The sequence below is a fragment of the Pelobates fuscus genome, chromosome 6, assembly GCF_036172605.1.
Source record: "Pelobates fuscus isolate aPelFus1 chromosome 6, aPelFus1.pri, whole genome shotgun sequence".
In the NCBI taxonomy this organism is placed as follows: Eukaryota; Metazoa; Chordata; class Amphibia; order Anura; family Pelobatidae; genus Pelobates; species Pelobates fuscus.
The window spans coordinates 269,283,469-269,298,179 of record NC_086322.1 but is presented as its reverse complement, the minus strand read 5'-3'; the positions used below and the strand labels follow the sequence as shown (position 1 = coordinate 269,298,179).

Sequence of the window (14,711 nt, the reverse complement as noted above, 5' to 3'; positions counted from 1 at the left end):
GCGGAGGCATTATCTATACACCAAACTGCTGCATTAAGCTAAATGTTTTTTTGATGCTTAGAGTATTCCTTTAACTCTTTGCCAGTAAGGAGTTAGTAAGTCACATAAGTCTAATAAATATTAATTAAATGGCAAACAGAAGCCTAAACCATAATGTAGTCTCTCAGTATTATTATTTTAGCTAGGCTTTCCTCCTAGATGTAAGTAATTTATCACCTATCATATACAGCACACTGAGACTGCTTCCAACTAACAAATAATTAATTTTCAGTAGATAAAATCATAACCTTAACACATTAACACATTTGTGTTGATTATGAGCTGTAAAAAACTTAAATATATGCTGTAATACATGAAAGGCGATCTGTCAGATATCGAGTTTTTAGAGGAATTTCCTACCTCGTACTCTAACTCATACCTCGGTGTGGAATTTTTAATTGTAATGCTGCTACTCAGATATTTACCGGGTTGAGAGCACTGATGGGAAATTTGTAACTTACTTTAAAGTTGGGTTGTCAGTTACAGCATTTATAAAATATGTGACTGTCCTGTCCAAGATAGGACCATTTGCAACAATGATTTCACATTAGTGTAGATGCAAAATGATCAACTGCTAGTTCACAAAAATGTGTAGGCATTTTCACATTAACATTCTTAACATTGAATTAGGTTTCCATTTTAAAGCAGTAAAACAGTTTTCAATTTACACATATCTAATTCGTGTGTAAAAAAAAAAAAGTTAAAAACTGCAAATTCTTAAAGCAACCCTCCAAGCATATTAAACGCTAAAGCTTGCTGGTGCACCATCATTGTAAGCAGTCCTACTGCTTTAGAAAGCTTTGACTTCTTGCCTGGGGTTCATTTAGACATCACTCCCCACCTCCACTAGATATTATGAAGAAGTCAGAAGCTGGAGCTTCCTTTAGCTCTCCTGAGCTAAGCTGTACAATATAGGGCTATATCATTGGCTGAGAGTGTCGGCTGATCAATGAGCTAACCCCTGGCTTAGCTAAGACAGAGATCTTCAGACTTTCTGGATGAGGTAGTGGAGGTGGAGAATGGTACCTAACTGTATAAAAATAGTTAGACTCTTTACATCCAGGGGGTGACCTCAGGGCACTTCTGGCACCAGTGGCGAAACTAATGTAGCGAAGGCCCTGGTGCAAGTATTTTTATGTACTCTAGCCATTGGAATGCAGTGGTGTACTTCTATGTAATGTTTGCATTTGAATGCAGGGGTGCGTTTGTATATAGTGTTAACTTTTAAGGTGTACATTTGTGTGTAGTGTTGCTGTTTGAATGAAGGGTGTGTTTCTATATAATTTTAGTGTTTGACTGCAGGCATGTGATTGCTGGGATGCATGCACATACACACATACACATTGAAACAAGTACACAGATACACACACTGACACATTGATACACACACACCTATACGCCCACTCAAACACATGCTGACAGACACACAGATACACACATAAAAACACACTGACATACATATATACATACACTCACACACACACACACACACACTCAGATACACGCACATCCAAATTGGATATTATCTGCCTCCTCCTCTTCTCCTCCCTTTATGGGCTCTCTATATGCATCTGGTAGGAAGTGACAAGCACTCACAGCAGTGCACTGGCCGATGATATTACAGAGGTCTGTCAGCTGTTAAAAGGCCCGCTGAACCCGACCGGGCCCTTGTTAAGAAATATTCATTGTGTAGCTTTAAGTGCATAGGCCACCCAATGGGCCCCCAGAGCATGTGGGCCCAGTTGCAGCCACACTGGCTGGCTGGCACCATGACCACTACAGTGTGATGTAGTGGTTATAATGCTTAAAGTGTTCTTTTACTTGTATTTAAAAATGCATTTATTCTATGATTAAAGGGTTATTTCATTTTTAAAAAAACTGTGCTTTAAGAAAACAATGCTTTCGGTTCGAGTAAGCCTTGCTGTGCTGGTCCATTCAGTCTGACTCATGTGCTGAAATAAAAAAAAAATGCATAAACTTATCTCTATTGCAAGTTCTTTCCTCAGCCTGATCCTCCTTTGATGACTTCACACTCTCTATTTGCCTGGGAGGGATGTTGGTGGGCAGCATGGGAGTGGGAGGTTATGCCATTATTGACTGTCTTTCACCAGTATGTAGCCCCACGGAGCAAGCACAGCGTAGGGAATGAGGGCCTTGATAGGGCTAGAAGGCAGGCTTAGGTGGACATGGCAGAGGGTTGGTAGGTAGGGTTAGGGTAGGGCTAGTATATATAGGCCTGCCATTTTGATCAGTGTCACATTTAATTAACTCCCCAGTCTTAGTTGGTCCTTTCCTCCCTCTCTTGGTAAGGTGGTTTACTTTTCAGCCTTGTTTGATAACAGCAACAGGGTAGGTGAGGGGAGGGCCAGGGAGAAAATCATCTCTGGTTTAGTTAAGAAGAGTTAGGGAAGTTGGTTGGTTATAATGTTGGTATAATGTTGGTGGGTTTCGAACCCCTCAGTGACTCAGAACCTTGGTGAGTGTAGGGGTATCTGGATATACCCCTACCAGGATGCTGTTAATAATTATGTTGCACTTTATTTGTTTATATTTGTATGGCTTTACATTATTAGAATAATGTTTACAGTAAGGATCATTAAGTTTATTCATGACATGCGGGATATGTTTTGCTGATGTATGCCTGGGCACTTTTTAGTATGTTTAATTTTGATGTCAGAAGTTATCAAAAAAAAAGCTTTAGACATATTGACCCTAAATTCAGTGTCAGTGTTTGATTGGCGGGGTGTGGGTCTGGGTTGGAGGTATACAATTCCACCTTCCCATATGGCAACAATGCACCTGTTATGCTGTGCAAATAGGCTCTAACTGTTAGCGTTACAATGACTAAAAGCTCACAGCATTGGAACAAAGCATGACCACAATCACTGTCTGAACATATCAGCTGAGCACAACTTCGACTTCTCCTGCGGGATATGCCCAGAGGGAAATAGGTAAATTGTCAAAGCGTACAAAAACAGCTTAGATCTTAGCGTGTGATGGCAATATGGCACTACTATCACCATATCTACTACAACTGGCTTTTCCTGGTTTCTGGTGGTGGAGTGTTTAAATATAGCAAATATGTAAACATAATACTGTAAAGCCAGAGAAATTATGCATCCTCTTTAAATAACATGTATTGGTAGCCTGTAGCCGCAAACTTGTCTTTTACACTCGTTGAATGCTAGGAAAAGAGCCACGCGTTAAAATATTGCACTTGTCTCATATTTACCAGATGCTGTCGCCTCCTCTCTCTAAAGGTTCACCTGTCACTTTGTAGTACGTTTCAACAATTAGGTTGTTATTTGCGTCATGGGCAGAGGAGAAGTTGGTAATTATCCGACAAGGTAATCCCAGTGCCCTGCTGACTAAAGGGAAACTGGGTAATTAAAAATCTTGAAAATACTGATTAGAATGACAGACAACTAGTACATTTGCTTTTATATATATAAATATACTATGCATATTATATACAAACTTAAATAAACCATTTTAATTTATAAGTGCACAAAAAAAAACAGCATAGGCAAGGAAAATATTTATGCTTGTATATTTTTTTGAAATGTCTTAAAATACTGGAAAATAGTGGAAATATACAGCTTAAGCATCACAATTTCCCTGGCATAAAGCCTTTAACCCCTTAAGGACACATGACATGTGTGACATGTCATGATTCCCTTTTATTCCAGAAGTTTGGTCCTTAAGGGGTTAAAGCAGAACCCCTTTCTGGCTATTTGTCTGAGATTGACTGCTAGCTTTTTATACTGTTTGCCTGATCTTGCAGGTAGTTTATGAATACTGATAAGAATCCTGTGGGACTCAAGGATTTTACACTTCCTGCTAACTCCTGTACTCGGGAATATAAAAAATAAAAATAAGGTGCGCTGTGCCTATTTTTTTTTTTTTTTTAAGCCAAATACTTAAAAGAATGTATAATTATTGTGAAAATACTTTTTCACTCTAACGTGTATATATTATTATGCGCAATAATTTACGTGCAACAGTGCAACTTGGGAATATAGGCCTCAATGTATAATTTTTGGGTAAGCTTTTCAAATGATATACTTTTTTCTTATAATTTTATATTTATATATACTATTTATATATTATTATTTTTTTCTCTCCAAGAATATTCAATTATTTGAAAAGCGTATCTAAAAATATTAAATTGAGGCTATAGTTTGCAAGAGAGTTAATATTTGGATATTATTTGGACGTTGATGTAGTTGTTTTATCTGACACCCGATCTGTAAATTGTATTCACAAGTCTATAGTGTATTGTGAGGGAATTAAATGGTTACTCTAATAACCATGGCCATTTTGATTTGAAGTGATCATGTTATTAGCTGGGTTTTGCTTTGAAACATAGCACATATGGAGTTTAAACCTTCTGGTGCTAGAGGTGTAACTCCACCTTTAGCAATCATCCCTGGAGCATCATTAGCCAGCACGGAACAGTAGTTCCAGACTCACTAATGTCAATTCTGTACATATTCCTATGCACAGAATTGTATTCATTGACTGACAGTGGTCAGCTGAATGGAGACAGCCTCAGCATCCATTTTCTGGAAGTGCATCATCAGAGGAAGAAGGACCCACAGCGTCAGGAGAGTACCCATGTAAGTGGGCAAACAAAATGGTTTGCCCCATTACTGGGAAATGGGACCAGGGTACTCCTTACATCATGACCACTACAGTGGGCTATTGTGGTTAAGATGGTTTGCTAACTCTACAAGAGTTTTGACTTCTCCCTAACACTTGATTGTTTCATTATCAAAGATCTTCTCAGTTCAGAGATTGATGTGGCATGGAAATTTTAAATTACCTGTGCAGAGAACACCAGCAAAGACCCAGCACTGTCCATATTTGACTGGAGACTTCTGTGGATACCAGCTTCTCAGGATTCGAGCACTTCCAGTCCAGGCCTTTGGATCTGTGCCACCAGAGTAGTCTTCACTCCAATTCCCCTGAATCACACCACCATCATCTCTATCATTCACCTGATTAGAGATGGACACAGATATGCCACTTGAACACATAATTTAAGGCCACATTGTTCAAATGATTGGATCCTCTGCTTGCCATTTCAGCATAAGAGACATACTGATACTTCTCATAACTTAGTCATTGTAAACACATAGGCTCATCTTTAACAAGTTGAAGGTTGAACTCAATGGACTTTAGTCTTTTTCAACCTTGACTACTACATTGATCAGCCACAACATTAAAACCATCTGCCTAGGTCCGCCTCAATTTGACAAAACAGATCTGAAACGTAGAGGCATGGACTCCACAAGATCTCTCAAAGTCATACAAAATACAGATAAGGGAACAGCGCACACACACAAAAAAAACTGTTCTAAATTTAACAAGGCTACTTAAAATCACCTATCTCAGCAAATAAATATTGGGATTCAGTTACACCATATGGCCATATAGTGTTAACTACCACTACTCCATAGTGCCCCAATATTGGTGTGACCTACACTAATATCAATCAGATCTTTTCACTTGCCCATTTTCTCTGCTTCCAACACATAAAATTCAAGAACTTGCTGTTCACTTGCTGCCTAATATATCTCACTCCATGGCAGGTGGCTTTGTCACAATATAATCATTGTTATTCACTTCACCTGTCAGTGATTTTAATGTTGTGGCAAATCAGTGTTTGTAACTACGTCACATAACTGAAATATACAAAGAAAGAAAAAGAGTAAAACATTCAAAATACAATGTGCTCAGTTCAAATAAAAATCCAAATGATGTGTTAAATTTAATACATCAATTCTGAAATATTAAGTTATTTTCAACTAGGAAATATAGACATTAGCTTTTTTTTGTGTTTGATATTGCTTGATATATTTTGTATTGTACATTTCATTCGAGCTGATTTTTTATAAGCTTTCTAAGAGTTTGACTTATCCTACAACTTCATTCATTGAAGGTAAAAAAATCAGACTCACAATACCCTTCAGTACCTCTGCAAAAGATGAGTAGTGGCCTACAGGATTTGGGTAGATTGCAATTCTCTTTGGACTTTAAATATCTAATGCAGTGATGGCGAACCTATGGCACGCGTGCCACAGGTGGCACGCCGGGCCCTCTCTGTGGGCACGCGGCCATAGCTTTGCCATCACTGCAGAGTAGGCGCCTGCCTGCCCAAAACGGCAGGCGCCTACTCTGCTTCCGTGTCGGCAGGACCGGAAGCAGGGGGGAGGGATCGAGGAAGCAGCTCTCCCGTCCTCCCGCGAGCTGTGTGGAGCGTTGCCGCGCGTTACCATGGCAACGCTCCACACAGCATCGCGCGGGAGAACAGGAGAACTGCAGGACCTGTCCTCCTGTCCTGCATACCACCACCGGACCACCAGGGATGGCTGTGTCCCCCCCCCTCCCCTTCACCAAAGGTAACAAGAAGGGAAGGGGGGGGATACTGATTTAATAACCTTACCCCCAGCACCCCTACTCCCCCTACCCCCAGCACCCCCCTTCTACTCCCCCTACTCCCACTACCCCCAGCACCCCTACCCCCAGGACCCACAGCACCCCTACCCCCAGGACACCAACCCCTCCTTACCCACAGCACCCCTAACCCCAGCACCCCTACCCCCAGGACACCTACCCCTCCTTACCCACAGCACCCCTACCCCCAGCACCCCTACTCCCCCTACCCCCAGCACCAGTACCCACAGCACCCCTACCCCCAGCACCCCTACTCCCACTACCCCTAGCACCCCTACTCCCACTACTCCCAGCACCCCTACTCCCACTACTCCCAGCACCCCTACACCCACTAACCCAGCACCCCTACCCCCAGCACCCCTACCCCCAGCACCCCTACCCCCAGCACCCCTACCCCCAGCACCCCTACTCCCACTACCCACAGCACCCCTAGCCCCCCTTAACCCCAGCACCCCTACCCCAGCACCCCTACTCCCACTACCCACCACCCCCTTACCCACAGCACCCCTACCCCCGCACCCACAGCACCCCTATCCCCCTACACACAGCACCCCTATCCACAGCACCCCTACCCCCCTACACACAGGACCCCTACCCACAGCAGCCCTACACACAGCACCCCTACCCCCCCTACACACAGCACCCCTACCCCGCCTACACACAGCACCCCTACCCCCCCCCACACACAGCACCCCTACCCCCCCCCCCCACACACAGCACCCCTACCCCCCCCACACAGCACCCCTACCCCCCCCACACACACACACAGCACCCCTACCCCCCCCCCAAACACAGCACCCCTACCCCCCCCACACACACAGCACCCCTACCCCCCCCACACACACAGCACCCCTACCCCCCCACACACAGCACCCCTACCCCCCACACTCACAACACCCTTTCCCCCCCCACACTCACAGCACCCTTTCCCCCCCCCCACACTCACAGCACCCTTTCCCCCCCCACACTCACAGCACCCTTTCCCCCCCACACACAGCACCCTTTCCCCCAAACACACACAGCACCCTTTCCCCCAAACACACACAGCACCCTTTCCCCCAAACACACACAGCACCCTTTCCCCCAAACACACACAGCACCCTACCCCCCACACACAGCATCCTACCCCCCACACACAGCACCCTACCCCCCCCCCCACACACAGCACCCTACCCCCCCCACACACAGCACCCCACCCCCCCACACACAGCACCCCACCCCCCCACACACAGCACCCCAACCCCCCACACATTACACACAGACACATACACTGCACCCCTCAATGCAGTATATGTGTGTGTGTTCAGCAGTCTTTATGTATTCAGCAGTGTGTGTGTGTGTGTATTCAGCAGACTGCGTGCGTGTATTCAGCAGACTGCGTGCGTGTATTCAGCAGACTGCGTGCGTGTATTCAGCAGACTGCGTACTCAGCAGTGTGCGTGTATTTAGCGGACTGTGTGTGTATTTAGCAGTCTGTCTGTGTCTCGGTGTGTGTATGTATTAAGCAGTTGGTGTGTGAATGTGTTCAGCAGTCTGTGTGTATGTATTGCATTTGTTGGAGATACTAATATAAGCTTAATTTATATCATTATTTAAAATGTTTATAATTTAACTCTCTGTTGTGTTCTTCTTTTAAAACAAAAGTTGTTAACTGTTTTTTTCTAAACGTAAACCTCAGTATTCAGGTTTAATTGCCATGTTGGCACTTTGAGGGAAAAAAAGTTGGCATGTATTGCGGTTTGGGCACTCGGGCTCAAAAAGGTTCGCCATCACTGATCTAATGTCTCTCCCAAATCATGCCTGATGCACTCTTTCTACTGTTATCACGAAGAGAAGGCTCATGGGATAAAATGGAGAAAAGGAAGGGGGTGGGGGGAATGAGGTGGAGAAAGAGATACAGAATTGAATGGAATAATTTTGAAAAAATACCAATTTTCTAGGTATAGACCCCTTACATAGGGTTTACAATGGGTCATTGGGTCCCAGATGGCCTAAAAGACAGGCCTGCTTATTGTCCTGTCTTCTCCCGTTGTCATTAAGTAAAAGCTTCAGAAGGTGGACCTGAGACACTTTTGAGAGGTGGTTGTTTCCTAAATATGGGTCAGGAGATTGGCACAGCAGAGACCAACAAATCAAGGGATAGTGCGTACCCAACTTAAAATATCACCATTGATATTAGTAGTTAAAAGTATCAGTTACCATTTGCACATTGTGTAAAAAAAATGAGACCCAGTATTTTACCATGACAACTATTTTAGTCACATACAATTCCAATCTTTTAGAACTGGCTGCTACACACATTAGATTATCAAGGATGTGTTACATATTACATTGATACTGCATCAGTGGCGAATGGAAAATTTGAGCCTTAAATACATTATATTGATATCACTTCTGATGAATTGCTAGTTCTAAAATACAATAAAAATATCTTTCACCTATCTACACAGTCAATCGGATAATTCAACATTTTAATGGTTTTCTTACGATAGCGCTCAGAGCTCTGCACAAGTATGAAGGGTCATTTCGTCGTCTAACATCTTCAGATGGGTTGCGACGGTAATTTATAGTTGAATCCATAAGGGAAAGGCAAATATTAAGTATGTTGTCTTGGAACTGCAGAATAAAAAAATTCAAAAAACCTGTATAAACACTGTGTGCCCGAGTAACCAGACCTTAAATCATACAGTTAGCAGTCTGTCTGATTTTATATACATGTCTCACCTGTCCATAATCCCAGGGTACGTGTTGTGGATTACTCGGTTCACCCATAAAAATAATCCCAAATTCTGACAGGAGATATTCCTGCCTTTGTGCCTCGTCTGATATGTAAACACTATCATCTGAAATACAGAAACACGGCTATTACTCAGACTAAAGCCATTTTGTGTTTCTCAGTTACAATGTCATGTTGTAAAAGCCACTAATGATGGAAAATGGTCTGCCAAGGTTTGAAACTAGAGCAGCTGACAGGAAAATTCTGTGGTTTGTTACTTTTAGCATTTATGTTAAAAAAATTCTGTATAAAATACCCCAATGTCTTCAAAGCAAAAGTCTAGGCACTAAAACCACTTCACCTTTCTCACAGATTGTACCTCGTTTGAGCAGGACCTTCTTCACCTCTTGTCTATTTTATATTCTGTATGTATATTACTTGTCAAATATCCCCATTCTATAATTGTAAAGCACCATGGAATATGTTGGCGTGACATAAAAACTACTAATAATAATCTAATTGAAGTAATTATGGTGCCTGGAGTCCCCTGGTCCCTTCTCATTCTTCATTGCTAAATCCTTTTGGAATGGTTTTATAGTAAATGAGGGTCCTTTGTTGCATGCACCCACTTTAACCATACAAGCTCAAAGCAATGATGGGTAGCTGTGAGGAGCTGAGAGTAGTCAGCTGACACTCTCAGCCAATCACTGTTTCCCATTGCAGCAGAGTGGGGCAGGGCTGTAGGACCCTCATTCAGTGTTAAGCAGTTTGAAACAATGTAACACTGAATCATCGGTCAGCTTCAGGTGACTCCAAGCAGAGGCGGCTCTCTAATTAGGCGGCCGCTTAAGGCCTCGCGCTGGCGGGGGCCTCGCGGCCGCCTAAACCGCCTGTGGGCAGAGTGTGTCAGGTCCTCGGTCAGTGACCGAGGACCTGACACCAGGAGGGGGCCCGGCGGCTTGCCCGGTATGCCGCCGGGTGCGAGGCCCCTCCTGGCTGCCCGGCCACCATCGCAGACACTGGTCTGCAGCTCCGCAGTGTGCAGAGCTGCAGACCATGTGACTCACGAGAATTGGCCAATCAGAGCGTTGCCGCGGGTTACCACGGCGGAGCTGCAGACCGGGAGCTGTGGCCACCGGACCACCAGGGAGCCCACTGGACCACCAGGGAAATCAAGGTAGGCTCACCATCACCCCACACAACACTCAGCCTCACCCCCCCAGTCACCATCACCACACTCAGCCTTACCCCCAGCCTCACCATCCCCCCACCACCACCCTCACCACCCCCCACCATCACCCTCAGCCTCACCACCCCTAGCCCCCACCACCCTCACCATCACCCCCCACCACCCTCAGCATCACCCCCAGCCCCCCTCAGCCTCACCCCCCACCACCCTCAGCCTCACTACCCCTAGCCCCCCCCACCCTCAACCTCACCCCCCACCACCCTCAGCCTCACCACCACCCTCACCATCACCCCCCACCACCCTCAGCCTCACCACCCCTAGCCCCCACCACCCTCACCACCACCCTTAGCATCACCCCCCTCAGCCTCACCCCCCACCCCCACCCCCCTCAGCCTCACCCCCACCACCCTCAGCCTCACCTCCCACCACCCTCAGCCTCACCTCCCACCACCCTCAGCCTCACCTCCCACCACCCTCAGCCTCACTACCCCTAGCCCCCACCACCCTCAGCCTCACCTCCCACCACCCTCAGCCTCACTACCCCTAGCCCCCACCACCCTCAGCATCACCATCAACCCACCACCCTCAGTCCCCTCACCATCCCCCCACCACCCTCAGCCCCCTCACCATCACGCCCACCACATTCAGCATCACCCCTCACCACCCACCACCCTCAGCATCACCTCCCCCCACCACCCTCAGCCTCACCCCCACCACCTTCAGCATCACCCCCCTCACCACCCTCAGCATCACTCCTCACCACCCACCACCCTCAGCATCACCCCCCACCACCCTCAGCATCACACCCCACCACCCTCAGCATCACCCCCCTCACCACCCTCAGCATCACCCCTCACCACCCTCAGCATCACACCCCCCACCACCCTCAGCATCACACCCCCCACCACCCTCAGCATCACACCCCCCACCACCCTCAGCATCACCCTCCCACCACCCTCAGCCTCACCCCTCTCACTATCACATTAACCCCCCTCTCACTCTCACATTACCATTACCCCCCGCTCCCTCTCACCATCAACCCCCCGCTCCCTCTCACCATCAACCCCCCGCTCCCTCTCACCATCAACCCCCCTCTCCCTCTCACCATCAACCCCCCTCTCCCTCTCACCATCAACCCCCCTCTCCCTCTCACCATCACCCCCCCTCTCCCTCTCACCATCACCCCCCCTCTCCCTCTCACCATCACCCCCCCTCTCCCTCTCACCATCACCCCCCTCTCACCATCACCCCCCCTCTCCCTATCACCCCCCTCTCCCTCTCACCATCACCCCCCTCTCCCTCTCACCATCACCCCCCTCTCCCTCTCACCATCACCCCCCCTCTCCCTCTCACCATCACCCCCCCTCTCCCTCTGACCATCACCCCCCCTCTCCCTCTCACCATCACCCCCCCTCTCCCTCTGACCATCACCCCCCCTCTCCCTCTCACCATCACCCCCCCTCCTCCCTCTCACCATCACCCCCCCTCCTCCCTCTCACCATCACCCCCCCTCCTCCCTCTCACCATCACCCCCCCTCTCACCATCACCCCCCCTCTCACCATCACCCCCCCTCTCCCTCTGACCATCACCCCCCCTCTCCCTCTCACCATCACCCCCCCTCCTCCCTCTCACCATCACCCCCCCTCCTCCCTCTCACCATCACCCCCCCTCTCACCATCACCCCCCCTCTCACCATCACCCCCCCTCTCACCATCACCCCCCTCTCACCATCACCCGCCTCTCCCCCCCCCCCCCCATACACACAACACACTTCAAGCAGCTACCCCATACACATAGGGTCTCAGACAAAAACGCAAACATTTTCAGAGACATACATTCACACACACAAGGATACTCTCTGTCAGACACACTCTCAGGCACATACACAGGTAGACAGTGCATCAATGTGTATATGTGACACTTTTTTTGTTAGTGGGGCCTCATGTTTGCGTTTCGCCTGAGGCCTCATAAAGTCTAGAGCCGCCTCTGACTCCAAGCACCACAAACGATTCAATCAGATGAAGTGGTTGTGGTACCTAAAGTGTTCCTGTGAGGTGTTCAATGTAAGAAGAAATCACTGTATGTATTGCAGCAAAAGTGTTTGGGAGTAAAGGGTTCATTACGAGTTTAAGATAACTTAATGCCTAACCAATTTGACCTATTTTGTATATTCATTTTGGACCAGTTCTACACCGGTTGGATTTACCTCAAATCTGCTGCAGTTTTGCTTAATGCATATTCCGTTTGACTGCTCATATATAATGTGAGTTGCAGCCTGATTAAACCATATGCCCTTGAATTTATAAGATTTTTTGGAATTGGTTTTTTTGCTACACATTTTGGGATTTATGTCACAGTGAGTTACCAACTACCATGCAAACTGCAAATCAACAAATATGGCCTGACAAAAATGCTGACTTATACAAATTAGAAAATTAGAGATATTTAAACTATCTACATTAATATTAAAACATGCAAGATGTGGATTTTTACAGATGGCAAAAGGCTAGAGGACTATACGTCACAGGTGTAGCCATCGGTCTATTACATAATGGTTACAATGAGGTTACTTTATCTTACACAGAGTGATTTACTGAAGTGTGAATTGCCAGGAATTCAAAGTTAATTTCACATTTTAGGCAAAAATAGCCTAAAATGTTAAAACCTTTGTATTCTTCATAATTGACACTTTAGTAAATAAGCGTGTTCGCTTTTAGGTTGTTCCTGATTTTAAATTATTTTGAAGTTGAGGGAAAGAAGACAAAAATTGGTTTGCATGTTTTGGACTGAAAAGCCATTATTTATAGATTTTCAGTTTTACATAATTTTGTCTTTATAAATATGGCCCTTTAAGCCATGTATTGTTAGGTTTTGTTTTTTCAATTAAAAAAAATATATATTCTTTTTTACCTACATAGTAACTATATGTATAAACTTTATCATTTAAGCCTTTGTGTGTATTTTCCACCCTTTATCCTAAAAAAATAAATTAAAAAAATTATGTGCATTCCTGTATACGCTAAATGTTCAAAGAGATCCTATAGTGCCAGGAAAACAAAGCCGTTTTCTCCTGCAGTGCCCCCTTACCTCGCCCCCCCCCCCCCAACCTCCGCACAGGGTCAGGCTTTGCACACGCCCCCCCCCCCCCCCCCTCCCCCCCGCTGAAATCAGCCGGCAGGGGAGACCTAATGTCCATGCGCAGCAATGGCCGCGCTCGCATTAGGATTTGTCCATAGGAAAGCATTATTCAATGCATTATTCAATGCTTTCCTATGGGGAAAAAATCTGACCAAAGGTCCGTTTCAAACCAGGAGCCCTCTATCAATAACTGCAATAATGCTCAGGGTTAAGGGACATGAGACATTGCACCCAGACCACTTCAATAAACTGAAGTGGTCTGGATGCCTACAGTGTCCCTTTAATGCCGATTAGATGATTTGTATTGGTCTAGCAGACAAGATGTCTAAATACCAGAGTATTCCAGTAATAACAGGGTTCCTTCAGACCTTTTGAGAGGAAAACTGAGAAGAAAACTCTCAAAAGCTTGTCTTTTAAAAATGATGTTAGTTCAATAAAAAAAAGGAATCCTAGCATATTGAAATACTCTGGCATTTTTGGCATAAAATGTTTATAAATGCATACACTTTCCTAAATTTGTGCTCATACAGGTGTTAAAGGGTTATCACTACAGCCTCTATACTGGTTATGATCCAGTTGTGATTCAGATGGCCACTCTCAGCCAATAAATGGCACACTGTTGCACAGAAATTACATTAGCGGGATTGCTGATGACATCTCATGATGATTCTGAGATCCTGCTGCTGAGGATACTGAGGAGTTGTCCTCAGTATGCGCAGTGGTTCATAGTAAAATGCTACACATACAGACTCTTGGCACCATGACCACTTCAAATCATTGAAATGGTTTTGGTGCTTGGAGTAATTCTTTAATCCCATGTGTACTTTTGAAGGGTTAACAAGATAAAAATTCCAGTAAGAGCATGGTGGTCTGTGATGATTTGAACAATTTGGAACAAAGGAAAATAGTAAGTTTTATTAGTATATATTAATTTTTATTTACTGTTCCATGGCCATGAAGACTAAGAGGCATCTCTCTACCAAGGCTGAATAATTATCTGGTCCTTTCATCTCAGAGCTTCCGTTGAAGGGAAGTTTCATTTCTGAGTTGCAGTAGACAGTGTTGTGCAATGTTGTTATGCGTCCTGGCATTAAATTAATTTTCATACCATATTTTTCTATACTGCAATAATCAACCTTTAGTCTTAGAACAAAAATTATAATGTATTT

The 14,711-nt window shown here is 45.4% G+C and overlaps 1 protein-coding gene across 1 annotated transcript in view; it reads right to left on the bottom strand.

The window, feature by feature from the left end:
• LOC134614868 (protein-glutamine gamma-glutamyltransferase E-like) overlaps positions 1-14,711 on the bottom strand; it is a 48,616-nt gene that overhangs the window by 13,164 nt on the left and 20,741 nt on the right. The window contains exons 4-7 of the mRNA XM_063459110.1: positions 9,223-9,341; positions 8,986-9,114; positions 4,865-5,039; positions 3,272-3,407 (exon numbers count right to left, since the gene is read on the bottom strand). Of these exons, the coding sequence (XP_063315180.1) occupies positions 3,272-3,407; positions 4,865-5,039; positions 8,986-9,114; positions 9,223-9,341 (559 nt within the window). The remainder of the gene's footprint in view (positions 1-3,271; positions 3,408-4,864; positions 5,040-8,985; positions 9,115-9,222; positions 9,342-14,711) is intronic.